The sequence below is a fragment of the Balearica regulorum genome, chromosome 32, assembly GCF_011004875.1.
Source record: "Balearica regulorum gibbericeps isolate bBalReg1 chromosome 32, bBalReg1.pri, whole genome shotgun sequence".
NCBI lineage: Eukaryota > Metazoa > Chordata > Aves > Gruiformes > Gruidae > Balearica > Balearica regulorum.
This window is the reverse complement of record NC_046215.1, coordinates 57,853-85,850: the sequence shown is the minus strand read 5'-3', so window position 1 is coordinate 85,850 and position 27,998 is coordinate 57,853. Positions and strand designations below refer to the sequence as shown.

The 27,998-nt window shown below is 48.8% G+C and overlaps 4 protein-coding genes, 1 long non-coding RNA gene and 3 other non-coding genes across 14 annotated transcripts; 2 read left to right on the top strand and 6 right to left on the bottom strand.

The window, feature by feature from the left end:
- On the top strand, positions 1 to 3,894 carry LOC104634512 (zinc finger protein RFP). Its single transcript, XM_010301056.2, has 7 exons — positions 1 to 468; positions 1,143 to 1,238; positions 1,583 to 1,813; positions 2,007 to 2,029; positions 2,316 to 2,431; positions 2,597 to 2,626; positions 3,109 to 3,894. Exons 1-7 carry the CDS (start codon positions 49 to 51, stop codon positions 3,621 to 3,623), a joined length of 1,431 nt encoding a protein of 476 aa, XP_010299358.1. The 5' UTR covers positions 1 to 48; the 3' UTR covers positions 3,624 to 3,894.
- Positions 3,895 to 4,944: 1,050 nt separating this feature from the next.
- On the bottom strand, positions 4,945 to 8,149 carry LOC142598899 (E3 ubiquitin-protein ligase TRIM39-like). Its single transcript, XM_075738296.1, has 5 exons — positions 8,126 to 8,149; positions 7,876 to 7,992; positions 7,127 to 7,149; positions 6,491 to 6,606; positions 4,945 to 5,465 (listed from the first exon to the last, which is right to left on the bottom strand). Exons 1-5 carry the CDS (start codon positions 8,147 to 8,149, stop codon positions 4,945 to 4,947), a joined length of 801 nt encoding a protein of 266 aa, XP_075594411.1.
- A 2,848-nt stretch (positions 8,150 to 10,997) lies between these two features.
- On the bottom strand, positions 10,998 to 16,866 carry LOC104634502 (E3 ubiquitin-protein ligase TRIM39). Of its 4 annotated transcripts, none has more exons than XM_075738312.1 (7): positions 16,167 to 16,866; positions 14,999 to 15,091; positions 13,984 to 14,148; positions 13,734 to 13,756; positions 13,280 to 13,395; positions 12,613 to 12,642; positions 10,998 to 12,115 (listed from the first exon to the last, which is right to left on the bottom strand). In XM_075738312.1, exons 1-7 carry the CDS (start codon positions 16,587 to 16,589, stop codon positions 11,520 to 11,522), a joined length of 1,446 nt encoding a protein of 481 aa, XP_075594427.1. In that variant the 5' UTR covers positions 16,590 to 16,866; the 3' UTR covers positions 10,998 to 11,519. The 4 variants fall into 4 exon arrangements, with proteins under 4 accessions (XP_075594427.1, XP_010299347.1, XP_075594428.1 ...); XM_010301045.2 differs by having other exon boundaries at positions 13,984 to 14,214; positions 16,167 to 16,860; XM_075738313.1 differs by lacking the exon at positions 16,167 to 16,866 and adding an exon at positions 15,296 to 15,588 and having other exon boundaries at positions 13,984 to 14,214; positions 14,999 to 15,120.
- On the top strand, positions 14,516 to 25,734 carry LOC142598908 (uncharacterized). Of its 3 annotated transcripts, none has more exons than XR_012832762.1 (4): positions 14,550 to 15,001; positions 15,168 to 15,380; positions 17,405 to 18,926; positions 25,608 to 25,734. It is a non-coding gene; the product is annotated as an uncharacterized LOC142598908 (long non-coding RNA). The 3 variants fall into 3 exon arrangements; XR_012832763.1 differs by lacking the exon at positions 25,608 to 25,734 and adding an exon at positions 25,225 to 25,271; XR_012832761.1 differs by lacking the exon at positions 25,608 to 25,734 and having other exon boundaries at positions 14,516 to 15,001; positions 17,405 to 19,030.
- Positions 17,856 to 25,654, bottom strand: LOC104634530 (E3 ubiquitin-protein ligase TRIM7). Of its 2 annotated transcripts, XM_075738314.1 has the most exons (8): positions 25,511 to 25,654; positions 24,329 to 24,747; positions 22,654 to 22,749; positions 21,069 to 21,299; positions 20,383 to 20,405; positions 19,875 to 19,990; positions 19,195 to 19,227; positions 17,856 to 18,876 (listed from the first exon to the last, which is right to left on the bottom strand). In XM_075738314.1, the coding sequence occupies exons 2-8, from the start codon at positions 24,743 to 24,745 to the stop codon at positions 18,365 to 18,367; spliced, it is 1,428 nt and encodes a 475-aa protein (XP_075594429.1). In that variant the 5' UTR covers positions 24,746 to 24,747; positions 25,511 to 25,654; the 3' UTR covers positions 17,856 to 18,364. The 2 variants fall into 2 exon arrangements, with proteins under 2 accessions (XP_075594429.1, XP_010299378.2); XM_010301076.2 differs by lacking the exon at positions 25,511 to 25,654 and having other exon boundaries at positions 24,329 to 25,186.
- A 1,612-nt stretch (positions 25,735 to 27,346) lies between the features above and the next one.
- TRNAK-CUU (transfer RNA lysine (anticodon CUU)) lies at positions 27,347 to 27,419 on the bottom strand. The gene has a single exon. It is a non-coding gene; the product is annotated as a tRNA-Lys (tRNA).
- A 263-nt stretch (positions 27,420 to 27,682) lies between these two features.
- On the bottom strand, positions 27,683 to 27,755 carry TRNAV-CAC (transfer RNA valine (anticodon CAC)). Its single transcript has one exon. It is a non-coding gene; the product is annotated as a tRNA-Val (tRNA).
- A 168-nt stretch (positions 27,756 to 27,923) lies between these two features.
- TRNAK-CUU (transfer RNA lysine (anticodon CUU)) lies at positions 27,924 to 27,996 on the bottom strand. The gene has a single exon. It is a non-coding gene; the product is annotated as a tRNA-Lys (tRNA).
- Positions 27,997 to 27,998: the final 2 nt, after the last annotated feature.

Sequence of the window (27,998 nt, the reverse complement as noted above, 5' to 3'; positions counted from 1 at the left end):
GAGGAAAATGAAAGTGGCCACAGTCTTGCAGCTTGCATCTAGGGCCTCATGGCTGCACCGAGCCCCACCGCAGAGCTCACCAGTGAAGCCTCCTGCCCCATCTGCCTGGAGTATTTCAGAGACCCCGTCTCCATCCACTGTGGTCATAATTTCTGCCGGGACTGCATCACCCGCTGCTGGGAGTGGTGCACGGTGAATTTCTCCTGCCCACAGTGCCAGGAGACTGCACCGGAGAGAAACTTGCGGCCCAGCCGGGAGCTGGCACGGGTGCTTGAAATAGCCAAGCGGTTGAGTTTGCAGGCAGCCAGAGGTGAGACCGTTGAGGAGGAAGGATGTGAGAGGCACCGGGAGCCTCTGAAAGTCTTCTGCAAAGATGATGAAGCCATCATCTGTGTGATCTGCCGGGAGTCCCGAGCGCATCGGGCTCACACGATGCTTCCTGTGCAGGATGCTGTCCAGGAATACAAGGTAAATTTTTTTTTTTCATCTAGATGTGCACTAGGAGCCAGAGCAGCACCATCAGGGCTTGATGTTCCCCTCATGGCATATTATCGTCAGGCTCTGAAACATCTTGTCCTCACTCAGGGAAGTAGGCTTTGGGCAGAAGTATTGTCCCCTTCTGGGTGTTTGCATCTGCTCTTCCCCCAAACCAAACTGACCTGTTTCAAAATGACAGCACAGACCATGCACCGGTGCTTCTGCTGTCTCAGTTCTCATCTGAGAACCTGATGCTCTGTGGCTTGAAGGGGTGAGGTCTTAATCCCATCTACCTTGCTGCAATATTCAAGCCTTTGTCCAGCTCTGGTGCTTACCGGACATCTTCTGATCACAAGATGCTCTCTAAACGAGCAGCAGCATGGGCCAGTAAAAAAGGGGATGTTTTCTTGCTGTATCAGTGAATTAAATCAGCTCAGAAAAAGGATCCAATGCAGGCAAGGGCTGGTGCAGAAAACTTTTTCCAATATGTGGCATTTATTTCCATTTAAAGCATTCCTAGGCCTTAAGCTCAGGATCCTTCTAGACCAAGCAGGACACAAGGAGAAACTCTGGAGTTGGCCACAGTACAATTCCCTCCCCAGAGTATTTTTTTTAGTCTGTCCCACTCTCCAGCAACATGAGGTCTTTATTTTTTCCTTCCTCAGGGACAAATCCAGGCTCATCTGCAAGCCCTCAAGGAAGACAGAGACAAACTCCTGGGGATTCGAGAGGTGGAAATGAAGAGAAACTGGGAATACTTAGTAAGTGTTTTTATCAGGAGAGTTGGAGGTCTGGATGTCTCCCTTTGGCTTTGGATGTGATGGTGGTCATCCTGCCCTGCCCTGGGGCCGGAGTCCCTTTCCAGGTACCAAACCAACCGCTACCTGACTTTTCTCCATATTGTAGGAAAAAAATAACAGGCAGAGACTGGCACCCTGCCAGGGACTCGACTGCTGAATGGAAAGCAAAATATCCTATATCCTTTATATATACATATATATATACTTGAGACACTGACTCTTTCCAGGTGGGCAGCCACTGGAACACATGGGACTTTGCTGCATCCTTCTCCACCCTCCTCTTCCCTTGTGTCTCCTCCTTGCAGGAGAAGACCGAAGCTGAGCGGCAGAGGGTTTTCTCCAAGTTTGAAGGGTTGCGTCTCTTTCTGGAGGACCATGCACATCATCTGCTGGCTCAGCTGGGAGACCTGGAGAGGGATGTTGAGAAAATGCAGGAAGAAAACATCACTAGTCTGACAAAGGAGATATCTCATCTGGATACCTTGATCCAGGAGATGGAGGAGAAGTGCCAGCAACCAGCAAGCAAATTCCTGCAGGTGAGGATGAAGGGAATGGAGACAGGTTATCACCACCTGGGTCCAGGCTATTATTTTCTGGCTTGGAGTATTGCCCCATGACACAGCCAAACCCAGGCTGCGGTCTGCTCCAAAGGCACATCCATGCTGTTGGGGTTTCAGTAGATGTTTTGCTGCTAAGACCCATTCACTGAGTTTTCTCTTTCCGTTCCAGGATATCAGAGGCACCTTGAGCAGGTATGGGGCTTCCTGGGCTTCTCCTTCCATCCCAAGCTGGGGAGGGAGGTTGGACCTTGTGTTATGACAGGTACAAGAAAGCCTTTACAAAACCTCCCCCAAAAGCCAAATATTTGGCTTTGTGGACAGAGGCTCTGAGCAAAGGTGTCTCTACTCATTGTTGAACGTGCAGCAGGTTTATTAAAGCCTGCACCAGCTCCTCTGAGCTATAGGTGTGCGCAAAAGATTTCTTGGTGTCTCTCTCTGAAGGGATGCATCCTCACCTCTTTCTGTTATCCATCTCTAGGTTTGAACAGGAAAATTTCCAGCAGCCCACATTGCTTCTTCCAGAGCTGGAAAAGAAAATCAATCACTTCAGGGAGAAAAGTATTGCTCTAGAAGAGACTCTGAGGAGCTTCCAAGGTATTAAGTGTGGGCTGGGCTAGGGAGATGGACCTGTGTGAGCATAAATTATATTATTACTGTGATTATATAGGTGGTTTCAGTGTGGCAGAACCTCTTTGTTTTCATGCCCATGCTGATACCTGCATGTTATATCAATGAATGTCTCTTTTCTCCCCTCTTTAGACATCCTGATGTTTGAACAGCCTGAAAAGAGTAAGTCCACATTTCCTGGAGGTGAGGGAGTTGGAAGGACCAAGGGAAGGCTGAGCCTATCATGGGATGTCATGAGTTGAAGGATCATCTGAGGAAGATGCTGCTGTATCTGAACAAAACAATGAAGGGTGGGGGGGAACACCATAAGGAGTGAGGGAATGCTCACAACAATGTGGTGATGGATTAATTTCTTTCAGTGGAGCTGCTATGCTGCATGAAGACTGAGTCTGCCCCTCATGTCAGTATGTTCAGGGAACAAATACTTAGTTTGGCTTTTTTTTTCCCCCCACAAAAAAGGGTAGGGATCTCCTCCTAATCTGCCTCAGGTCTTGTGCTCTTGCTCCCTTGGGAATCTTCTTCTGCCTGGGTCCTGTGGGATGGGAAAACCACCAGTGTCTGATTGTGCAGCAAGGGAGTCGGAACCCGAAGCCATGGGAAATGCTTTGGTTTCCTTTTGATGCTCTGCTCTCTTCCCCTTGCAGTGAAGGTGACCCTGGATCCAGCCACAGCTCATCCCCAGCTCATTGTGTCAGCGGACGGGAGGAGCGTGAGGTGGGAAGAAGCCCAGCAGGACCCATCTGCTGAGGGGTTTGGCATTGATCCCTGTGTGCTGGGCTGCGAGGGCATCACATCAGGGAGATGCTGCTGGGAGGTGGAGGTGACACCCCAAGGCTCCTGGGCCGTGGGGGTGGCCAGGGAGTCCCTGAAGAGGAGGGAAGATGCTGCTGTGAGCCCTGAGATGGAGCTCTGGTCTATGGGGCTATGTGAAGGTCAGTTTTGGGCTCTGACTTCCCTTGACCGTATCCCGCTATACCAGATCCAGGTCCCCAGAAGGGTCCGGGTCTCTCTGGACTATGAGAAGGGTCAAGTGGCATTTTTTGATGCCGATAAGAGGGCCTTGATATTCACTTTCCCAGCAGCTTCATTTAAAGGGGAAAGTGTTCATCCCTGGTTCTTGGTGTGGAGTGAGGGATCCCAGATCACATTGTGTCCCTGAAGCTCTCCTTTCTTACCCTAAACACAAGATTTACATCCCAAACATCTCTCTTTCCAGCACTTTGGATGACTTCTGTCTACTAATTTCCTATCTGGCCTTTCTGGCCTCTTTCCATTCTCAGTGATCCCACAGGGTCCCAAATTTTAATGCCCAAGTTGGGGCATCAGTGGCTGACAAATGGAGCCACATCTGCCCCACAGTGTCTTGCACCAGCTTGACTGCTCCTCTCTCCTCTTATGGTTTTAGATGAAGTAAAAAGATTTACATGCTGTAATGCTCTTCTGTCTGGTTATTTGCTGCTTCTGGGTGTCAAGTTCAAGCTCGGACTGGAGTATTGGTTGATTTTTTTTTTTGTCAAGCACTGGAACAGGCTGCCCAGGGAAGTGGTTGAGTCACCATTACTGGAGGTATTTAAAAGAGGTGTAGATGTGATGATTAGGGACATAGTTTAGTGGTGGACATGGTAGTGCTAGGTTAATGTTGGAGTTGATGATCTTAAAGGTCTTTTCCAACTTAAATGAGTCTGATAGAATCATAAGATCAAAGATTGAATGTGATTAAATACCATTCCTGGTACTGGCACAAAAACCTTGACTGTGCCTGCACCCAGAAAGGTCCACAAGCCCCATGCAGATGACCTAAGGCCATTCCTGGAAGCCATGTGCCACACTGCTCTCCTTCTGCTGGCAGTCCCAACCAGAGGGGAAGACACAGAAGAGAATAATATATTTTTTATTATTAATGATCTACATCATGGAGGTTTCAAATATCAATTCTTGGAGAAGAAACAGTTGAGGTTCAGGAGCTTTGCCATGTGTGCACTTTCCATCAGTAAAGACTCCACATTGCAGTGCTGAAGGCTGGAATAAACCTCACCTGATATCAGAAACTCAGAGTGCAGATGTCTGCATTTGAACTCACCACCCCAGGATCCTTTATAAGGGAGAAACTGTCTGGTTTAGGACAATTGCACCCTCTTGGAGGTTGGGGAGAAAAAAAGGTGAAGTTGGGACCCCTTGGTTTGGAGGTGACCAGGGGACATCTATACTTAATCAGGCAAACTTTTCTACTACTGTACTCTGATATTTTTTCCCCCCGCTTTTCCCACTATTTTCCACTTTTATGTGCTAGGGTCCCCTCTCCAGAGCTGCTTCCCCTGCCTCATTTTTCTCAGGTTTATCTCTTCTCCCTAAACATCAATCCCCCAGTTTCATGAGTAAGAAGGAAACACAAAAGCCACAGTCCCCTTTTCTTCTGTTCCTCATGGTCCCTAGGAGGCATGCAGTTGTGAAAAGTGTGTGGAGATGCTTCTCTCCATGTCTCAGGGACACAGCCTGAGCTGGGACCTGGCCCCCACCACCCAGAGCCACGGATGGACCCTCTCCCCAGTGAAGGAGGCATGGGAAAAAATGAACATGAGCCCCCCCTCATCTGCATCAAAGAATGCCACTGTCCCTCCGGTGCAGTCCAGGTGGACGCTGACCCGACGGGGCACCCAACGGAGGGGTAGGAGGGTCACCTTGTGGGTGGTGAGTGCCCGAACTTGTCCCCCCCACTTCTCCACTCCCCAGATCCCTCCTTGGGGGCAGAGGCTGAGATGTCCCTTCCGCGGGATGGACTCACGGGCCACCCCCACAGCCCAATCCCCCCTGTCCCCCACCTCCACCTCCCAGCAATGCCGGCCGGCCATGAAACCCTGGCATCCCAGCACAAAGGGCCAGTAGTCAAATCTCTCTGGGTTATCAGGCAGGTCCCGTCGTCCTTCCCCACGTCTCACGCTCTTACGGTCCTCGGAGAGGATGAGGTCGGGGTGAGCTGTGTTGGGGTCCAGGGTCACGATGGCTGTGGGGTGGGGGAAGGGGTGTCAGAAGCAAGGCTGAGCATCCTAGGGATGTGGTGGGCTTGGAGGGGGCCAGCAGGACCTAGGCTGGCATTCAAGGGGCAAAAGAATCCCAGGATGGAACCATCTCCAAGAAGGGAAAGGGTTCTATACATGAAGCAGAAAAGCTGTTTTTAACCACCCCAAAAAAACCCAAAAGGAAAAGGTGCACAGTAATGGCAACAGACTCATGCAGAAATCCCTGCAGATTTCAGGCTATGTTGGGCCAAAAAGAAATGCTATGGGGAGAGAGAAAAAAAAAAAGAGAGAGAGATGTGGAATGTAAACCAGCAAAGTCTCAAGCAGGTTGTCTCCTACAGCAAGTGTCAACCACAGGACAAGACCAGACTGGTTCGGCTGAGAATGTGATTGGAAAAAAAAAATAATAAAAGAGCTAAAACCTGAAGACAGAGCAATGAATTGGGTCAATCCATTTCCATATTTGTTTCATGAAAATAGTTAGGTTTCAAGGCAAGGGCTCTGCCCTGGGGTGGGTTTTCCTCCAGCGTTACGCTGAGGCTCCAGTTGCAGGGCTGAGAAAACTTGTTGGGTTGCCCTGATTTTTGTATTCTTCTTTCAGCATCTGTTTTTGGCTACTTTGGGCTAGGTGCACCTTCATCTAACAGGTACAACAGCTCCTATGTTCTCATACTCAGCAGAAGCCAATTTTGGGAAAAGCTAGGCTGGAGAGCAGAGTCAAGCCAGAGAACATCCCATTCCTCATCCATGAGCATCCTTCAGAAATTAGGGCAAAGCACGTCTAATTAAGAGAGTGATAAATGAGGCATTAAGTGGGTATCAAATTGTCATTTTTTTCTGACCAGGAAAAGCCCTTTGCTCTTCCTCCTCTCCATCTCAGGGTTTCTCTCTGCAGTATTTCTGTTCCCAAAGTATATCAAGAATGAGCTAAATGCAGCTCAGCTCTTCCAGTTCCCCCCAAAATACGGCTAGTCTATTTTTTTCCTCCTCCTCAAGCCCTTCTCAGTACCTTGTAGCTTCTTCAGAGTTTCCTTCAGAGCACTGTTCCTCCATGAGAAGTGACAGACTCTTTCTTCTGACTCCGGAGAAACAATCACTGGCAGCTGGAAGGTCACTTTCCCACACCTGGGGGGGGGAAAACAAACAACCTACACTTTTCAGAGTGATTGTTATCATTTCAGGAAATCTGATGCCACCAGAAATGATATGATGGTGGTGCTAGAATGTTGGGGTTTTTTTAACCTCACCCCCTTGGCAACCCAAACCTCAAGGAAAGCAAAGGCCAAATTTCCCTGTTGGATTAATATTTTTTTTTTATTTTATTTTTTGTGTAGACCATAAGAAAGGTCCTGCTTGGGAGGACTGGGCTAGAGAAGAGTCAAGACTTTGCAGTGAAAATAAGCCAGCCTTTGCCATGTGGAAGTCATTTTGAGACTAAAGTTCCTTTGATCAGCACATCCTCAGAGGTGATCAAGAGAGGAATCCCTTAGGAAGAACATGTAGCGATGGTCCCCAAAATACCCCTCCAGACTCTCACAATTTCCCTGAAGTAGAACTGTATGCAGCAGCCACCCATGAGTTTTATCCTCCATGGTTATTGCCCTTTCAAAAACTCATGAAACAGCCTTTCAGAGAGGCCACGTACCTGCTGCTGGTGCTTTTCACATCCTAGGGAAAGAAGAGAGAAAGAAAAAAGGAAGCTCAGTGTGAGCTTTTTCTCCTTAAATCACAGCAATGATTAATTGTTTAGTTAGGGATTTTTCCCCAAATCTAGACAAAAATTATCTTGCTGCACCCTATCCTTTCACTGGACACCTGTAGGACACTGCCTTTGCTCCATAAACACCATTGCAGATTACCAGGGCCCCCAGCAGCACTAATAGACATTAATGGACCTGAACAGCCCCACCTGAGACCCTCACACATCCCCTCCCATGGCCCAGGGGCTCTATTTAAGCTCAGTCCTTCTGCAAGATGCCTTGGAGGAATGTGGTCATGGATCCTGCTTATCCACACTGTGGGCTGTATTCCCAGCCTGCCTCCTGCCCACGGACCTACCTGATGCTCCCTCAGCTGCTCCCCTCTCTCAGGTACTGCAAAGATGGGGTGAAGGCTGGTGATGCTGTCATGCTCAGCTTCCCTGTCCCATAGGAAACCACTAACCCTCACCATTCCCTGACACAGACAGTGATTTCATTCCCTTTTTTCCATCTTCCCAGGCTACAAATCTCTCCCTCCTCATTCCCTTGAGGTTTCCATGTCTAGGGAGGGAATAGGAGTAAACTGGAACTAGGAAAGCCCAACCAATTAAGCCAGTAGCTACCTGCTGGGAGAACCCTCCCTATATTTTTTCCTTCAAAAGCTGTAAATTCTCCCCTGGATGAATTTGCTCACCGATTGCAGACTCTTCTCTTCTGGCCTTTGTGTTGAGGTGTCCAGCTGGGAAATCTCTGAGAATTTGGTGGTATTTTTTGCCTGCCTCTTCTCAATCTCATTTTTCAGGTCTTCCAGCTGTGAAAGCAAAAAGAGCTCATGTTTTCCTGGGACCTGCAGCGTGCCTAAAATGTGAGCTCAATCTGCCAGGGCACAGCTTCTGTCCTTCTCTTTTAAGATGCAAATGAAGGAGCAATGGGATGAGAAATACCATGGGGAATTCATGGACAGGCATTTTCCCACAGGAAGAGATCACCTGTGAACCCAAATCTCTACTAAATTTTCTTGAATTCCTGGAAAAATCCAAGTGGAAAAAGAAAATCAAACCTGATGCGAAAAAAAACCCCATGGGTTTGGGAAGAAAGCTGCTGATAAAAGCCACAAATACACGTGCATGAACTTGGGCAGAAAGCTGTGCTATTATTGCACTTTTTTTTATTTTGCAGTGGTGCAGAGCAACCAAAAAGGATCTAAAGAAATGACCCTGAAGTTGGTGTGTTACTGCCCAGGAACTTGAGAGGTCAGGGAGATTGACACCTACCAGATCCTCCAGCTTTCTGCTCTCCAGGGTAGCTGTCCTTCCTCTGAGACCTTCTCTCTCTTCCTTCAGAAAACTTAATATCCACCTGAATTTCTTCTGAAGTGAACTAAAAAAACCTGTTGTTTTTATCCCTTTGATGGGGCTGGATCTTTCTCTTCCTGTTCCTTCCCAGTGCTGGGTGTAAAACTGCGGCACAGATATGTTGAGCCTGCAATTCGGCTCTTTGCACCATGTCTCCTGGGGTGGTGATGACACCCTTGGCCAAACCTGCTGGGAGCATCATGTTTCTCCCTTGTCAATCTTCCAGCTTTTTATCCTGGGGAGCTGTTGAGGGCTGTCACCTTGCTGCTTTTGTCTCCTTCCTTTGAGGGCTGGGCCCTTGCAAAACCATCAGCCCTCCCAGAAAAGGGCTGGAACAAAAGATATTTGGGCTGCCAGAAGGGTGAGGAGCTCTTGAGGCTTGATGGGACCGTGGACGGAGAAAGCGTAAGAAAATAGGGAGGGAGGTGTGCAACCAGAACCTTGTAGATGCTGGAACTCAATGCACATAAAGGGGCACAGGGGGACCCCTGCCACAAATGTGCCTATAGCAGTTCATCACTACATGTCCTCCAAGAAAAGCACTGTCCTGGCTCTGAGCTCACAGGGAAGTGTTTCTAAGCACTTTCTAACCCACTGCTCCTTTGTTAAGCTCCATGGCTAAATATATATATTATTATTTTGCATGGCAGCAACTGGGAGTTTTAGAGACAGGGTCACTGTGACCCAGCTGAAGGGCTACCAACTGAGAGAACTCCCCCAGCTGCAGTCACTTGGACAGGTTTGGAGGTTAAAGTCTCATTTCCAGCAAACTATTCCCATCAGAAAGAGCCACGGGGGAGTCGCTCACTCTGGAAACAGCAAGACTGGAAGAAAACACCCTGCAACCACTTCCCAGGGAAGAGCGGCCTGGGGTGAGCAGGTTGGGAGGCAACCTGTCCTGCCAGACACAGGAGGTGGGTGCAATTGAGATAATGTTGGCATCTAATGGTACACCTCCATCTGAGTTGGGCTGCTTTGCTCTTCCATGGAGAGAGGCTCTGCTGACGGCTAGGGCACAGCTCCTTTCATCTCAAAATTAGGTGCCTACGGTTGGGCAAATGAGTCACACCCTAAAAGTGTCTACTAAGAGCCTGGAAAACCAGCTGGGGTGGAGACATCTGCATTGCATATTTCTAGAGTGAAGGGACACCTTGGTAGAGAGCTGGAGCTGAGAGAGATCTGGATGGAGATCAGAGACATGAAGGGAACCTGTGGACCTCAAGGAGTCAGAAAACCATCGATCTCTGGCTCCACGGAAAGCATAGAGTTTTACTGGGACCTGGTGTTTCGTGTCTTGTGTTTCTCAGCAGGTGCCTCTGAGAGAAGTGTGGTGGGACCACAGTGTTTCGGGGACCTCCGGCAACCCACAAACGTGTCCTCGCAGAACAGCTCAAGAGCTCTTGCCCTGATTCACCCAGGTTTTCTTCTATGGTTCATCTTGCACTGATGGTCTGTCTATTTGAATTCCCCTCTGCCTTTCCCAGCTAGGCTTGAACTGGTGTCAGGACAGGGACCCAACATACAAGGTGACATGGAGGATCATACTCCTCCCTGTCAGAGATGTCACAAAAGGGAAGGGGATGAGAAGGGAGAAAGAGCAAAAATATTCAGGGGGTTTTGCTCAAAAGTCTTTCCCAGTAGCCCTGATTACCTATTTTTTAAATGAATCCTCTTGCTTGAGCTCCTGAAGTGATTTCAGGTTGGCTTTGAAGAAAGCTGATGTCTATCCTGCAGCGGGATCCCCCATCTTTCCCAACTGATGGGACCAAGTGACAGTGATGACTGAAGAGCATGGATGGAGGGAAGATGTCACAGCATGACAAACAGCACCGAAATACTGCTCGTAAGTTTGTCCACAGTGGGACCCGTGGGGATGGTGAGATGGAGCTTCATCACGGGGTGCCCATTCATATCTCATCTGTTATTCTGAGCCTAACATCACCCGTTCCCTCCCACTCTTGCTTCTGGTTCCTCTTCTCAGTTTTATAATCAATAATGTGTATTTATTTCGGTGATGCCTCTTCCTCTTTTGGGTTTTCTCGGAAGAAAATCAGCAGGTTTTGAGGGAATCGATGCAGGTGAGTTAGGTGAAAATGCTAGAACTTTTATTTCACCTATCCACTCCAGCTGCTTTTGTAATCGATGAATATCTAACCAGCACAGCCACAGGAGCCTCTGGTATGATTTATCCCATCTTGTCCCTCCCAAACAGTCAACAGGGAGAAACAGGCTTTTCTTGGGAGTTATCCAGGAAGCTGGACATGTATAATGGTGTGGAGAATTGCATTCCAGGTGGGTTTGTGTCCCTTCAAAGCCTGTAAAGGGAGCTTGAATGACTGGATGTGCACCACGAGAAGGTGGAAAAGTAAGCAAGGTGTCCCCATTCCGTGCAGCTTTTCTTAATTTTGCTGACCCAAAAGCTAAGAAATTGAGAATAATACAACCATAGCAAGGCAGAAAGTGGAGAGTGCAAAACAAAATGTTCTTTTATTTAAAATAAACATCAGAAATATAGACAGACATAGAGACCAGCTCCCCAAACCAAGCCGCTTTGTAGTGAAAGGCCACCTCCCTTGGCAGAACAGACTCTGGATCTGCCTTGCAATTAATATCAGAAGGAAAACATTTTGGAAAAAGATACAAACAGGAGTATTCACTCCATTAGAAGCAAAATCTATTTAAAAAGACCACACACTTGAAAGTCCTGAGTGTTCTCCATCCTTTATCAACATCTTGATGTTCCCTTTCCTCTGATGTGCTGACTCCATCACTTCATCCCGGCTGCTCCTCTCTCCTCACTGCTGTCTGCTGATGTCCCATCTCCCCATCCTTGCCATACAGGTGCCATCCCAAAGCTCACAATGGATGTGGACATGGGAGAGGAGCAGCAAGTTCTCTCAGCGAGATGCTCTGAGGAACCACAGCAAACTGCTGGCATCACACAGGAGATGTCCCTTTCGTTAAGGCCTGATTAACAGACATCTCAAGGGCAAATTCGGAGGGGAGACTTGAATCCTACCCAGTCCAGAGGCGACATCAGGTGCCCAGTCACTGACTGGTCCTCTGAGGGTAGGGTTTGGGTGATTTCTTGCAAACGAGCCCCTATCCCCATCTTGAACCAGGGGAAGACCCTCTCCCCATTGAACGAGGCTCTGGTATAAACCAAGATGGGAGCGTCATCATCTGTGCTGAAAAATGCCACCCGCCCTCCTTCATAGTCCAGGGAGACCCGTATCCTCCTGGGAAGTGGGTTCAGGCGCAGGTTGGTGCGGGGGGATGTGAGAGAGTGATAAGCTTCCAGCGCCCAGACCCCCTCCTTGGGGGTGAGGCTCATCAGTCCTTTCCTCTTGACCGATGCTCGGGCCACCCCCAGGGCCCAGACGCCTCCCTGCCCCACCTCCACCTCCCAGAAATGCCTCCCTGAGGTGAAACCCTCGCAGCCCAGCACGCAGGGTTCAAAGTCAAATCTCTCCGGGTTGTCTGGAAGGTCCTGCTGCATCAGCTGGCCCCTGGCTTGCTTTTGGTCTTCAGAAAGGTGAAGGTTGGGGTGAGCTGTGGCCGGGTCCAGGGTCACATTGGCTGCAGGACAGAGAGAGAACCAAAGTATTGGAGGTAGGGCTTGGCCCCAGGAGAGGCTGGAGAGGTTTCTTTTCCTCCCAGCATCTTGGACCAGCCCTGTTCTCCTGCTTCTCCCAACTCTGAATGCTTCATGGGGGGCATGGGCAGGTCTGGGGCTAGCCTTGGGGTGCCCCAGCAGAGATGCCTCCGAGTGGAAGGTGACGGGGGAGAGGACAAAGTATGGAGCAGAGGCATGGGGAAGGGATGTGGGGGGAAACTCATGGGGAGGGAAGGGGAAGCGCAAATGTTCTTCTCGGGTGTTCTTTTTCTTTGGGTCCCAGAGGCGCATTTCACTTTATTAGGACCATATCTCAGCCCCTGGATACGCCAGGAGCATCAACATCAGGATGCCGTCACCCTTCCCTTCCCCTCCCTGGGGATATTGCGTTATTTTTTCCATGGGAATTTCTTCCACAAGCCAAAGCCCCAGTCTCTCCCACCCACCACCATCGACTTACTTGGCTCTTGCAATTTAAACATCAGGCTGTCTAAAGAGGAGAGAGATTTCGCAGTGTCAGATTTGTGCGTCAGGCAAACTGGTTGCAGTTTAGCTTTATCATGCAGGCTGGGGAGGCGAAACAGCTAAAATGGAGACTTGGGAGGGGAAATATCAAGTGTGTGAGGGCTTGGCTGGATGCAAAGGCTCGGGCTTGACTTGCTCTGGTGCAGGTATTGATGCTGTGATAGCTACTCAATTCTTCCAAAGCCAGGGGAGATGAACCTCCTGATCAAGCTAAACTCATCTCCAAGAGACACTGCAACAGATTTCTCCCCCTGTTGTAGCATCCCCTCCTTGGCTTCGTACCCTCATGAGCTTTAGTTTTCCCACCAGCTTGGAAGTGATGGGAACAAGTGCACCAGCAGCTCTGTTTGAATTTGCTTTTCACCTGGGACGTGGGAGAGGAGGCTCCTTTGCTGAGCTTGTTTTTCTCTCCTCTCCACTTCCCAACTATATTTGCCCCAGGAAAAACTGTCAGTGTCCTTCTTTAGTTAAAAATTTTAGCTGCATTTATTTACAACAGTTACTAGGTGGGTTTTGCATTAGCAGCCAGCACACAAGAACCCAGTTTCTCCCAGATATCAGGCACACAAGGCAAGGTGCCTTCTCCTAACCCTGCTCGGTACCTTGGCATTTCTGCAGCGTGCCTCTCACGAGGATGTTTTTCTGAACAAAGTCCTCGAGTTTTCTTTCCAAATGGGAGGAAATCTCCACCGGAGGGCTGAACTTCATCATCTCACAACTGCAAAGAGAGAACAAGAGGACAAAAAAACCCATGTGTGATATATTTGATTGCTCGTTTTGTTCTCATTAAATAATCCAGAAGAAGCTATGGGGTGGGCTGAGGATACTTATCCATTAGCAAATAAAATCCCCCATTTCCCTGCCCTGTTTCTTTGCAGTTTGTTTCCCCCAGGCAGTCGCTGAATGGATGTTTCTGAACACAAAGCACCGTTGCGGGAGGCTGAGCTATCAACTGCATCCATCTGGTTCGAAACCCCGACCTCAGGATTCACCCAGGTGGCATCCAGACCTCTCCAAGCATCAGAGTGTTGGAAAAGTGAGAAGGAGCCATGTTACCTGTTCAAGAGTCTTCTGATGTCCTAAAGGTGCGAAGAAAGAGGAGAGACAGTTGTGGAAGAGGAGCAACACGTGTTGCGTCTTCTAACAAAAGTTATATATTTTTCTGGCAATGCAATAGCAAAGATCCCATCTGCAGCAATGCTAGAAGACACCAGGGAGGTCCCATGGGGCTGAATTTGGGCTCCCAGGTCTCAGGCTTAGCTCTATCCCTCCTTTCCCCACCAGCCCTTATGATTTGGGCTCTCACCTGCAGGAATTGGCTTGCCGGTTGCTGGAATTTCCCCTCCATCTCCCATATCAGGGTGTCGAGATTGGACATCTCCTCTGAGACCTTCGCCACTGCTTCCTCCTGGACCCTGGTGATGGCCCTGTCCAGATCTGCCAGCTGAGTCAGGAGGAGGCGCTCTTGGTCCTTCAAAAATCGATGCAATTGCTGGAATTCACACACTATTTTCTTTCCTTCATTTTTGGTTTTCTCCTGCCAGGATCAGAGATGAGGGCAACAGGGATGAACAAGGGTCAGAAGACCTCCCTGTGCAGCAGAAGGCATGCCGCAGCCATGTCTATGACTCTAGCTACTGAAACACTGGCAAAAACATCTCTCATGGATTATTTTTACATCATTCTAGTTTCTATTAATGTTACATGTCTGAGGCTGATGCAGTCTGTGGGGCTGCAACATCCCCAGACCTTCGCAGAAAGAATCACGGTAGCCTCAGGTCAAGCTCTGCAAGATGGGCAGGAGATGATGGGGGGCTACAGAAAAATCCTACCACCCCCAAGAAAAACAGATTAGTGCTTCAAGACCACCAGGTTGATCTCAGGATACCCTGTCCTCAGTGATATTCAGTCAATACAAGGGTGAATTTAACAGCAAACTGCCTTGCTGGGGATTTAGGTAGTAGCAGGGACTATTCAGGATGCTTAGCCTGGAAGCAAAATGAAAAAATGCCTCAACTGGGCTCTATAAGAGAGAGATCTATAGAATTTGGGGGGGGGGGGGACGGGACTTCCAGCCCATCTCTCTGTACCAGGCTGGGGACTGTCTGCTCCCCCAGCTCCGTTGCAGAGGAGCTGCAATGTTATCTCCCCGGTGCAGGCTCCAGCTGATGTGAAACCCCAGCAGATAAACACAGGGTTGGCTGGTGCCCAACAATGTGCTGCAAACCAAATATGCAAGATCCGGCCTCAAAATACACCAGCAATACCGGGGTGGGTGGAGAGACCCATCCTCCCCCAGGCTCCTGCTGGAGGGCACCTACCAGGTATGAGTTCTTCCTCACTCCGGTTTTTCTGCTTTCCAGGTATTTTTCTCTCTCTTCCTTTAAAGCCTGTAGGCAGGCTTGGATTTCTTCCTGAGGAAAAAGTAAAGATGTTCCTGGAACTGAGAAAATGAAAAAATCCCTTTTTTCTCTTCTGCTCTCATCTTAGATGGGAGAAGCTTTGCCTAAACACTGGCTCCTCTGCAAGGAGTAAAACTGGAGGAGGAGGAAGGTCCACAAGTGACCCATGCTGCTCTGAAGACTTGCGCAAAGAAAATGCAACCTGCAAGCACCAACCTTGCTGCAAGCGCGGGGAAAAATTCTGCAGAAGAGCAAAACACCAACAGTAATCAACAGCCCATGTCCCAGGAAGTATGTAAGGGTGAGATAAGCGCATAGTGAGATTTCCCTCAAAAACACTCCTAGCTTCCAGAAATTGGTGGCTCTGGGATAACTATCTCTGTATTTAATAACCCTCAGTGGATTTATTTAGTGTGCATTTATAGAAGTGCTTTTGGAACGCATAGAAACCTTCAGCATCAGCAACATCTTGCAGCAAGGATTTCCTCCTGTTAATGCTGCACGATGTTGCACTGTGTTTGCACGGCTCTGCCAAGTGCCTGATTTTTTGGTAAGAAAGATGATGAAAACAGGTTTGGATCAGCAGGAAAACAGAAAAGGAGCAGAGAAGGGGAAGAGACAGGAAAAAGTTATTTCTCTGCATTCGAAACCAAAGGAACAGTGAATAGAGGAACAAATATGCAAAATTTCCCTCAATGGCTGATGTAACCATGGGAAAAAAAGTTCTTTAGCATTTTTACACGTTTTGATTATTTATCATTGTCAGTATTTCAGTACAGTTGAGTCAATATCGGAGTTCAAAGAGGAAAAAGGCTAACAAGGTATTCTTTTTATTCTCCCAGGCTGTTGGCAAAGGTGAATAAATTCAAGAGGGAGAGGGAAAAACCCTGATAGAAACATTGTAAAAAAACCACCCCAAATGTCCATGCAGCAAAATGCAAACAGGAAGCACGTGGGTAAGCGGCACCCAAAGATCCCCGTTTGCAGCTGCACCATGGAGAGTGGATGCACCTGAACAGCTGCACGTCACCCCTGGAAAGGGATTTTCTGTGAGGTGGGGAGGTGCAAGCACATCCCCAGGCTTTACCTTATATTCCTGGGCAGCTTCCTCAACAGGGACTACAGTGTGGAAATAGTGAGCCTGGGACCTGTCACACACCACGCAGATGGGTTGCTGGTCCACCTTGCAGAAGAGCTTCAGAGCTTCCTGGTGTTGCCCGCACAAATTCTCCCATCCTGCCGCTCCTCCTCCTCCTGCCCGCGGGCTCAGCTGCCTGGCAATTTCGGCAATATTTGCCAGCTCTCTGCTAGGACGGAAACTCTTCTGCAAAGCCGTCTGCCTGCACTGTGGGCAGGAGAAATGTGCCTCCTGCCCTTCCCAGCAGCGGGTGATGCACGCCCGGCAGAAGTTGTGGCCACAGTGGATGGAGACGGGGTCTTGGAAATAACCCAGGCAGATGGAGCAGGAGGCTTCGCTATGCAGGCTTTCCGTTGGGCTCTGCACAGCCATGGCTCTTCACAACCTACCTCCAAGTGAGCTTTGCTTTGCAGGAAGAAGAAGAGGATGTTCCTTCTTCTGGCTCGGCCGATTTCTTCTTGCAAACGGGGGAAATCAACCCCCAGTCCTAACGCCACGAAATGGAGGCATGGGAGGCTCGAAGAGGAGTGAGAAAAAGGCAAGCATGCACGATGCTTCCTCCTCGCCTCCTGCCAGCCTCCCACCGGTTTCGGTTCAGCTGATTTTTCTGAGCCAGATGTGAGTTAGTAGATAGGAGGCTGGAGGGCAGGGCTGCTCTTCAGCAGAATCAGGACAGGCTGGAGAAGTGACTGGGGAGAAATCTCATGAAATTTGGAGTGAGAATACCCTCTTTGCACCAGCAGCAGCCATGGAACAGGACTTTTGGGGTGACAAGTTGTCCTTGAGTCAGGGGTGGAACCATGCACCAAAGATATCAATCCCATACAGGGCTGCATTAACAAGAGTGGAGAGTGGAGGGGCTTCTCCCCGCCATCAGCACATGTGAGGCTGTATCTGCATATGGGGACCAGTTTGGAGCTTCCCAGTACAAGGCAGACAATGTCAGGCCACCAAACTGAAGCCCAGGATGGATGGGGCGAGATTGGGTTTATCCAGCCTGGAAAGGAGAAGGATCAAATCACTGTCTGCAACTGCCCGGCAGGGTTAGAGAGAAGACAGAGTCAAACATAAAATCTCTCCATGTCTCTCATTATAACCTTTTAATTCTTTAATTATCCATTTAGACTGCTTAAACGGAGCTCCTGGGGCCATAGTCATCCTTGCCTTGTTTTTATCTGCTTTCCTAGGCATCTACATTTGGGGACAGGACAAGGACTTGATGGACCTTCATCTGAATCCCTGCTTCCAGTCTCTTGCTTGACTAAAGTCAGGGATCACGTGGAGCCAACACCAAAAGGAGCATTCCCATCTCTATGAGTTCATTCCCAATTCTGACACCCACACCCTGACACATTGAGTCGGGATCTAACCGAGCTGCAAATTACTCCAACTCCTGGATCGCTGCTAACTTCTCACCACCTCTATTTCCACAGATTTGCTGTGTTTGACAGCGCAGAAAACTCAGGTTTATCATCTCCCTGTGCAGTGGGGTTTAGAGAGGATCGAGGATGATTTTTCCTTCCTCCAGTTATTTTAAGCACCTCTCAAAGAAAACCCACAGGGAAAAAACAAACAAACCAAAAAACACAACCAACCAAAAAAAAAAAAAAACCTACCAAAAAACACACAAGGCAGAAATTACTTTGAATCACATGTTTACTTTTAATTCCTCATCGTCGCAAGTTTGCAGATATCCAGGAACAGTCCTTTAATGATTAAAAGGCCAAGATATATTTTAAGGCACAGAAATGTCAACAGTTAACATTATTGAATGTCAAGGTAAGGAAAAATTGGAAAGGATGGGAGAGGAGTAGGAGGGATTCAAGCAGTGAAATTGGTGTGCCAGGGGCTCTTGCACAAATTGCACGCTTCATTTTCCTGCTTGTCCCAGGGTGATTTTCCCTAGCAATATCCGGGAGAGTACCCAAATGTTAAAAAAAAATCCAGAGGTCTGCCCAAGATGATCCCTTCTCAATCTGCTGCTCTTGAAAAACCCCATGAGAATGAGATTCAAAGCGGACACCGGGACTCATTTGCTCCACTTTATTCTTTACTGTCTGTAGAGTCCTGAAATATAGTGTGGTTTCCTGGATCAAACCAAAGGCTTGTCGAGAGCATAAAACGTCCATCTTGCTGCCCATCCTGTCTCAGGGAGTCAGTTGGATCCTGGACTCCCAAACCCAGAAGAAAGGCAGGATTTTCTCTCCATTGAAAGAAGTCGGAGGAAAAGCAAAAGCCAAGGTTTCGTTATCAGCATCGAAGAAAGCCACGTGTCCCTTCTCGTAATCCAGAGAGACCCGGATAGTCCTTGGCCTCCCGTTCAGAGTCTGGACTGTTTCGAAGGAGGTGAAAGCTTGAAACCTGTCCCCACAGATGCCAACAGCCCAAATCCCCTGGGAAGGGTCAAGGTTAATCCAACCCTTTCTCCACGCCGAGTCTCTCGCCACTCCCACAGCCCAAAATCCCCTGCTCCCCAGCTGCACTTCCCAGTAGTGCCTCCCCACTGTGAAGCCTTCGCAACCCAACACGGAGCAGTAGGTATCAAATCTCTGGGGATTGTTGGGCAAATTCTGTGGCGTTTCATCCCATCTCACGCTCCTCCGGTCCTCAGAGAGGATGAGGTGGGGATTTGCTGTGTCTGGATCCAGAGTCACGTTTGCTGATGGGAAGGAAAGCAGGAGAGAAGAAAAACAGCGTGTCAGAGGGAAGGTGACTGATATTCCTCTCCATCTGCACCCTCCTGGGTTTTTTTCCAGGAATGAAATCTTGGCCCGACCAAAGGCTTTCTTCATAAATTATGCCATACAGGTCTATTTAAAGGCTCTAATGATTTGTACTATTTTTAATTGCGATTGAATGGGAATAGGAATTCATCTTGTCACCCACCAGGAAAGTGTGAATTCCCTGGTTTTGCTGTCTTTTTCTCTTTTGAGTCCCCTTTTTCACCCCAGTATACCTCCAGTCTCCTGAGACTTACCCCATTGCACATCCAGTTCAGGTGGGAGACTCTCTGGAAGGAGAGAGGAGAAGAGTTGTTAGTTTGTTTATGGGGGAGAGGGAGTGTATTAGACATGGGTAAATATGAGAGGGTGAGCTTTTCCCTTTGTAAAACAAGCAAAATCAGCAGGTGAACAAATTCAGCTCATGGACAGATGGACCTTTATATGACCCGCTTTATGAGGATATTTCTTTAATTCAGAGTTGACTGCACCAATTACTAATCGGAGATCAGAGGCGGCAATGGGACAGTTATCTGGACATGGAGAATGATCTCAAAATAGCTCTTTCAGGGCTTATCTATGTATACACAACCATCCATTTGCATTGCGTTGACTTTGCATGTTGACTCCCTCACTAGACATTACCTACAGTCTGTTTGGTTTAAATAGGACTGGAATCAAGAATTTGATTCATTTCCTTCATGTAGCTAAAGGGAGGGACTCGCTCTAGTCCTTCACATTACTCAGGCATTCAGACACGTGTGTAAATATGCCTGGGAACAGTTACCCTCCCTCTTCCAGCTCCAGCCCCAGATAGGAGGGTTATTGAGTAACTCATCGTTAGCATTCCTTTACTGGGGCTTTACGCTGGTAATTGGCTAGTGTCCACTGCTCTCCAGCTGCAGAAGTGTGTTTAGATTTTCCCCTTCCTTTGTACCTTTGAATTTCCTCAGGGCTTCCTTCAGAACGATGTTTTTCTGAGATAAATCCTTGAGTCTTTTTTCCACTCTGGGAAGCTTCTCTGTCAGTTGCTGGAAATTCCTTGCTTCACACCTGGAAGGAGAAGACTTTTGTATTCCTTCCTTGCTGAACGAGCTACATAGAAACCCTACTTAGAAAAGCTGCTGGGTGAGCTTGTTTCTCCCCAAGCATCAGGTTGAGTAAGTTGAGACATTGCTGGGCATATCAGTGGTCCCAATGTCCCTGTGGAGGACACAGACTTGCTCTGAACCTCCTTGATGGTAGATATTGGCTTCCTCCAGCTGAATGGAGAAGGTGGTGGGACATGATCTCACCCCAGGGCCATTTTCTCCCTAGCTTCTTCCTCACCCTGAGTGCTGGGGACACTGGTAGAGAGGACAACCCCTTCTGCTCCCCCATTCCCGTCCGCTTTGTGACACTGTGATGGGGACAACCGTCCCCTGCGGAAAGGGAGAGCCACGTACCTGGTCAAGGCACTCCTGGCATCCTAAAGGAGAAAGAAGATGGGAATTAAACATTGAGCGATCTTCAGGCCTGTTTATCTCTCTTATCTCCCTCAGCTGTTGTTTGCAAGCACGCTTTGTTTGGTTTAGATTTTCTTGTGCCAGCAACAAGAAAGATCAGGGACCTCTTGTACTCATCCAGTGTCCCATTTGGTCTCTTCAATCTAGTCCCTGGCTAGAAGAAATGCTCAAATGCAGCTGGTGGAATATATTATCCACTTCCAAAGACTGCTTCTGCCTGTATCCTGCCTGACGTGGTCTCTTGGGGAGGGAAAGTGTGGTCATATGCTGGGTAGCCTCACCCTGGACTTAAGCCAGGATTCATTTACTAGCGCTTGTGATAGTCGTGTAAGATGTGCATCGATCTCCCTCACTTTGCCTGGGATTGGGAGGGCAACAGTTGGCGGACACTTCCAAGATGATGAAATACTAATTCTGGGGTCCTCCTCTTCAGGGGTTGGATATGACATAGCATAGTTCATCGATGTTGATATACAATGTATGATATGGCTTCTTCATGAAACGAGCATCTAAATAAACCGCTCAAAATGTCAAGGCAAAGAGACTGGGGAGAGGGGGAAGAGACCACCACCTCAAGGGCACATTTAGAGCATTGCAAACTCCATTTCCCAGCTCCTCGCTCTCACCTGCAGGGATTTATTTTCCGGCTGTGGGCTCATCCCTTCCAGCTCCTGGATGAGGTTGCCCAGGTGGGAGATCTCTGTGCAGATCTTCCTGTCATTCTCTGTCTGGGTCTGCACTATCTGCTTCTCCACGTCCTCCACCCACATCAGGAGCAGACGTTCCTGCTCATCCTGGAACTGGTGCAGCTGCTTAAACAACAACTTGATTTTCCACCTCTCGGCTCTTGTCTGCTGCTACAAGGAAGAGATGGGGAGGGATGAGAACAGAAGAAATCCAAGACCTACAAAACCTGGTTAAGTAAAACAGGAGCAAGGGCTGGTCTTTGGCTCTGAGGCCTGTCTAAGACCATAGCACGTGACTCTGGGTCCCCTTTGAGCTTTATGCGATTGATGCCCTGTGGAATCATAAAATACACCTGGCTGGTTTTAGGGGGTTGTTTTTTATGTTTTTATGCTCAAGAAACATGCGGGCAGTGTTGCGTCATGTCTTTCCCACAGCCCGGAAAAGACCAGGTGCTGCACGCAGGCATCTGTGAGTGTTTGATGGGACAAATCCTGCTGGGATAGTGTTTGAGGACACTGGGGTGAGAGGAGGAGGATTCAGATGTGGTGAGATCCTGAGAAGGCTGTTGGGAATGGTCTCTGGCACCTGCAATTCCCCAAAACTCCCAGGTATTGGCATTGAGGGCAGCAGCTGGATGGGACGGACTGAATCCAGACCAGGGACTGCAGCACGAGCAACCAGCAGCACGTTCGTGGTGTTTTCCTTCCATCCCCAATATATTTAGCAGCAAAGCCATTGCCCATCTCTGCTCACCTTCACCCCAGCAGTCTGCCTGTTCTCATGAAGCTGCAGTGAAACATCTGCCGTGCTTTCTGCTTCTGCTTTTGAGGAAATCACAATCTCTCACTTCCTTAGAGCTACGAATTCCCCCCACCCCCCCCCCACCCCAGCCTCTGGTAACCCAAAACAAGGCTGGAGTTGGTGGAAATATCTGACATGATGCACTCTCCAAAGGAAATGTGTCTGCATCTGGATGCCCCAGAAAGCCACCACCCTCACCAGGACAGTAGAAGAGCCCCATCAGGGTCCCAGTTGGACACAAGCACCTCCATGGACCTCATGCTTGGTGTGGCTGACCCATCTTTGGGGCTGGGTGGTAGAAAGCAGCTCCTGGGGTGCATCAGTCTGCGACAAAGATGGAGAAGTCTGAAGCACCATCCCTCTGGAGCACCATCCCACCACTCCATCATGCAAATTTGCCCTGGAGGGCCCACGTGTCCATCTCCTCTGTCCGAAACATGGCTCAGCTAAGCTGCAAGCACCTCCCTTCAACCATTCGGAAACCACCTTGCTCTCCACTAGCATTTTGTGGCTGCTGATTTCCCCTCAAGAAACATCTGCGCTTCATTCACGGGTGCTTCACCAAGATGCAGAAAGTGCAAGAGAGATGGACTCAACTGGATGGAGAAGCTTGGAGGCATTTTCCTCCTCACTGTAAATTTAGGAGCCAATCCAACATCTTTTAACCTGCAGATCAGACCTGCGGAAAACATCTCCGTGCAGAGAGCAGCGGTGAGTACCTACCAGATACTTCCGGCTTCTCTTCTCCCCAGTGAGTTTTAATCCCTGGAGCCTTTCTCTTTCATCCTTGAGGCTCTTCAGTTTGCTTTGGATTTGCTCCTGGGCATAAAAAAAAAATAATATTAATCTGCAAGTTGTTGGGGAGAGGGATGCACAGCTTTGATGTTGCTCTAGCTAATTCCTGGTGTGTTCAAGCATGAGACCACCAGAACTTGGAAATATTTAAATATTCTTTATTCACCCCAGATCTTTTCCATGAAGCATCTTGTGAATGAAGAGTCAAACAAAGGCGGTATTTAACATTGCAGCCTCATTTACACCTCTACTCTGGTCTTTGCCAGTTCCTTCTCCCAGTGTATTTGTGGCCAGTTATTTTCTGCGTTCACCGTAATCTGTTCTGCCTTGGTTGGCTCATTTTATCCCCTTGTGAGCACAACATCCATTTTATCTCCCCTTAATCAGGTTCCCCAAATTGCTGCAACTTCCCATCACCTGCAGAATCAGTGTTTCTGCCCAAACTTGTCACCTTCAGCTCCTTCTGTAGACCAAGGAATAATGAGTATGAATAATGTCCCTGGAGTTTTTGGTTTTTTAGGAAAAGATAAATTGCACCTTAGAAACGCCTGTTTTCTAACACCTACTCCTAAAAGACCTTCCCATGACAAATGCAGATGGACGTTTGCAGTGCACACAGCCCACCCTGACCCCCTCTTATTTTTTATCAGCTTATTTTCTCCCCCCTGCCCCTCACTTCTTCTTTCACCCCCCACATCTTGTTTCGTGCTCAGGGCATGACTAATGTCACCTTTCACCTCCCCAGTCCCAGTCATTTCTTCCCCTGTGGGCAGGATGAAATGTCACCGAGCTTCCTCCGCACAAACACCGACTCCTCCTACCCCTCCTGACCCCATTCTCCCTCAAGGGAATTAAAAATGCCTCCCAGTTTCATCGCGGTTATCCTGAGATGATAGTTGCTCAGAAAGAAATTCCTTTGGGGAGAGATTTACAGCGGAAAGAACAACTCATCTGTGATTTCCAAGGCAATTCTTGCACACAAAAATTATCAGCAAGAGCCCTGCCTGTGCACAAGTGAGTGAAGGTGGGGTCCAGTTCTGCTAATTTGGATATTTTCTGTGAGCTACCGGTCTTCAGCTTCCTTTGTGGTCCCCGGAGAGGGTGACAGCAAATAAAGCAGCGGCTTTTTGTAAAGGGATCCAAGCTGACAAGATCACCCTGACAAGTTTAAATTTAAATCCCAATTTGGAAGTTGCAGTGAAATTCAGGCTTTAACCAATTTGTGCTGGCTGGGGGTGACCCTAAGAGTGGATTTTGCTGGTGGGCTGGGTCTGACCTAGCACCCTCAAGTCTCTGCTTGTCCCTGCATGCCCCCAAGCCGAGCTGTGCCCCTCACCATGCATCTGGGTGCCTGCAGACCGGGGTGACTGCATCGCATCCAGGCAAGGCTGGAGCCAAGGCAGCAATGCAAAGCAACCCCAGCTAGATGATCTGCTAGCTCAGCCCAACCTGCTTCATCTCAAATCTAGGGAAATCCTACAGGACATTCTTTCCAATATCCTTAGGAAGGTGGAGCCCCTGGCTAGTGGACCTCAGCCTCTGAGGGGGCCAAAAAAACCCACCCCAAAACATCAGAGCAAACCACTGCGCTGTGATTTCTTACTTTGCACTCCTGGGCAGCTTCTTCGATGGGGGCGACGGTGTGAGCACGGTGAGCGTGGGAGCGGTCGCACACCACGCAGATGGCCGTCCGGTCCTCCTGGCAGAAGAGCTTGAGCGGTTCCTGATGCTTCGGGCACAGGCTGCCCGCTTCGGCCACATACCCTGCCCTCGAGCTCAACTTCTTGGCGATCTCCGCCAGGTTCCTCAGCTCACGATTTGGTCTAAATTTTCTTTTCTGGGCAATTCCTCGGCACTGGGGACAGGTGAACCTCCGGTCAGATTTTCCCGAGCATCGTGTGATGCAGTCCCGGCAGAAGCTGTGCCCGCAGTTGATGGACACTGGGTCACTGAAATAATCCAGGCAGATGGAACAAGATGCTTCTTTCTGCAGACTCTCCAGCGGGTCGCACTCGGCCATGGCTGAAGAAGAATAACACGATTACTTTCGCTTCATTGAATTATGTTTTTTTTTAATCTTTCGGCGGCAGCAGCTGAGAGTTTCTTTCTCGATTAGCTATCTGAACTGAGAGGTCTTGTTTGAAAAGTGCAGCCTCATAAAGGATGTAAAAGGAAGGAGGGGCGGAGAAAGGGGAATTTCAGGCTGTTTTCTGCATGAAACGCAGTTTTGCAACAGTTCTCTGAAACCTGAGTCACTCCAAAAGGCGTTTCAAGATCTTCAAAAGTTTGCTGCTAAAGAGAGAAGAGGGAAAAGAAGTTCCTTGTCCTGACCCATGACTTCTGAGTCCCAAATAATGAGTTAACACTAGGGAGCCTTTGGCAGCGAGAACAGCTTATGGATGCACTGCTCTCTCCCTCCCCCTTGCCAGCATCTCTGTGCAGCCAAAACACAAAATTACAGGAAAAAAACACAAACCCTTTCTTCCGTCTTTTTCCCAGGTGCTTTTGAGCCTGGCTGGAGGAAAAGCTGTGGGCTTGATGGGCAATACCCCAGCTCAGTGCTGCCGCATAATCCATATCGCAGAGCTCAGCATTCTCACCCTTAATTTAGGAGGTGATCCTGGCCCATGTAACCGCCAGGACTGGGAATAAGCCCGGTCTGAGGGATCTCCAGGTCAAACCCTGCTCAGGCCGAATCAGCTCGATGTATATTTTAATTTTCAGCCAGGGCTGATCAGCCAAATCAAGTTACAGTCCTGTGATACATTTGTGCATCACCATGTACCTCTTTCCTTCCTCCGTACGTGCTCAAGCCAAGGAGTCGCGGGTTTAATTGCAAATGAGTAATCTACGCTTTGCTTTCTTCTTGATCACCTCTGCAGCGCTGGTCGTGCAGGATGCCTGCAGCTCCCGATCTGTAAGAAGTGACTCGACGGAGGAAATGAATCATGCAGCACCAAAAAAAATGGGAGAAGTGCTTCAGATGTCCTCGGCGAGATACGTCAGGGCGTGATAGGGGGGTCACCATGGTCATTCGCTGCCCCAAGATCAGGCACCAGGATTGGACCCATCCTGAAAGGATGTTGGCAGGCATGCTCTTATAGACACTCCTGTGCTCTCCTCCAGCAATGGGCAATTGTCCACCTAGGGGAAAGGCTTTTCCCATGCAAAAAAGACTCCCTCCTACACGTTCGGGCATGGGATCTGTATCCTCCAGTAGCAGATGTTCATCTTGCATCCACCCACTGTATGCTGGTGCTGCTGCCCACAGATGCAAGCGCTGATCCCAACCTTCAGCATCCTCCCTTGTGTCTTTGACCTGCAAATGCAACGATACCCCCTCCTTTAGCCAAAGCTTTGGGGAAATATTAATTAACACCAGGCTCACGACAAGCTTATTGCACAGCCTAACCCTCAGCAAACCCACCCAAGCTGGACGCCGGGTTTCAATGCTCAGCATTGAATTATCAGCAAGTCCACGGTCCCCTCATTTGTTGTATGAGAGTTTCAAAACCCTGGTCCATCCAGTTTTAAAACCTTCATTTTTCTCCTCCCTGCAAGGGAAGGAACTCAATGTACAGCAAAGCCACGTCGGTTATTTTTTAGGTGATAAATGGCTTAGCTATTTTTTCCAGTACATTGCAGGAAATGAAGCTAGGCTGACCAGTCTAAATTCACCACTATCTCCCTCCTTCCTCCTTTTCTGACCTCTTTTTCCAGTGGCTTTCCCGCCATTCTCCACCACTTCTGACATCACCTGGGCCACCTCTCTGACCTCGTGGCTCATTGCCAGCAATTCAAGATGATTGGAAAACCTCTAATTCAGCCGCGAAGGTGCTGATCTTTTTTTTTTCTCCACTCCACCCATAATTTTGACCCCCACTGTGGTACCCGTGGTTATTATACATGGTACTGATCAGTACCTACAGATGAGTTAGCTATAAGATCACAGCAAGCCCTTTTCATGAAGGCTAGAGTAACATAAAATGTCCTTTTCCATTTTTCACAGGCGTGGTAACAATTTGCCCTCAGTTCAAGCTCTTTGGGGTCTCTCCAAAATAGCAGTTTTTTTATATTTTCTGTGTAGCTGCTATGATGCTGCAGCTCTTGTTTTCCTCAAGCATTGACTTTGCATGTCAACGTGAGTTCTTTTGCCTTAGGACTTCTCTAAATTATGAGTTAAATCTCCCTCCAAAAAACAGAGGGGAAGATGAAGCAAAAAAAAAAAAAAAAAAAAAAAAAAAAAAAAGACGAGTAAAAACAAGGAAATGAATGTAGAGGAAAAAAGTGGCAGTGAGGGGAATTTGCGTTGCAGTCCTTGCTGCTTCAAAAAGAGAATGAGAAATGGGCTGTGATGGGATCCCAATTCCCTGTGCGATGCAAACAGGGCTTGGAAAACTTATATAAAGGGAAAATGAGGGGAAAAGGAGGGCTGTGATTAAAATTTATATAAAGGAAAAAGGGCTGTGATGCTCATCACTGGTTCCAGATCTTTCCTTTCCTTCTGCACAATCTAACCCTTTGTTTTTAATAAAAACATGAAGAGTTGGGGCTCAGCCGCTTTCACGAGTGAGTTTTGGGAAAAGAAATGGGGGTTTCTGCCCCACGGAAAAAGATTAAGCGCCCAACGTGGGGCTCGAACCCACGACCCTGAGATTAAGAGTCTCATGCTCTACCGACTGAGCTAGCCGGGCTCTAAGAAGTCCGCCCCCCCGGCCACAACCGGCCCTGCGGCCCCCGGGAGCAGTGCAGGATTCCGGAGCGATCGTGGTAATTAGCGGTCCCGGGAGCCGGTCGTGGGGAACAGCCGGTCCCCGGGGAGGGAAGGGGGGAACAGCCGCGTGTTACCCAGTAGCCATTGACTAGCCCTGCTGCAGGGTGTGTCGGGGTCAAGGTGTTTGTAAGACCTAAAAGTGCTTATGTGAAGGTGAAGAAAGGGGAAAAAAGGAAAACAGAGTGTTTCTGCCCGGTTTCGAACCGGGGACCTTTCGCGTGTGAGGCGAACGTGATAACCACTACACTACAGAAACGCTGTGTTAAGCCGTGGCCCCGCGGGGCCTACGGCTGTGCAGCCCCCTCCGATGCAGTGGGCACCGGGGGTCGGAGTCTCACCGGAGGCTCCGCGGCTCTGGCGGAGGAAGAGTCCGATGGGACAGTAAAAAGAGATAGAAGAGGGGGGTAAAAAAGCAACGTAAGGGCGCCCAGCGTGGGGCTCGAACCCACGACCCTGAGATTAAGAGTCTCATGCTCTACCGACTGAGCTAGCCGGGCTG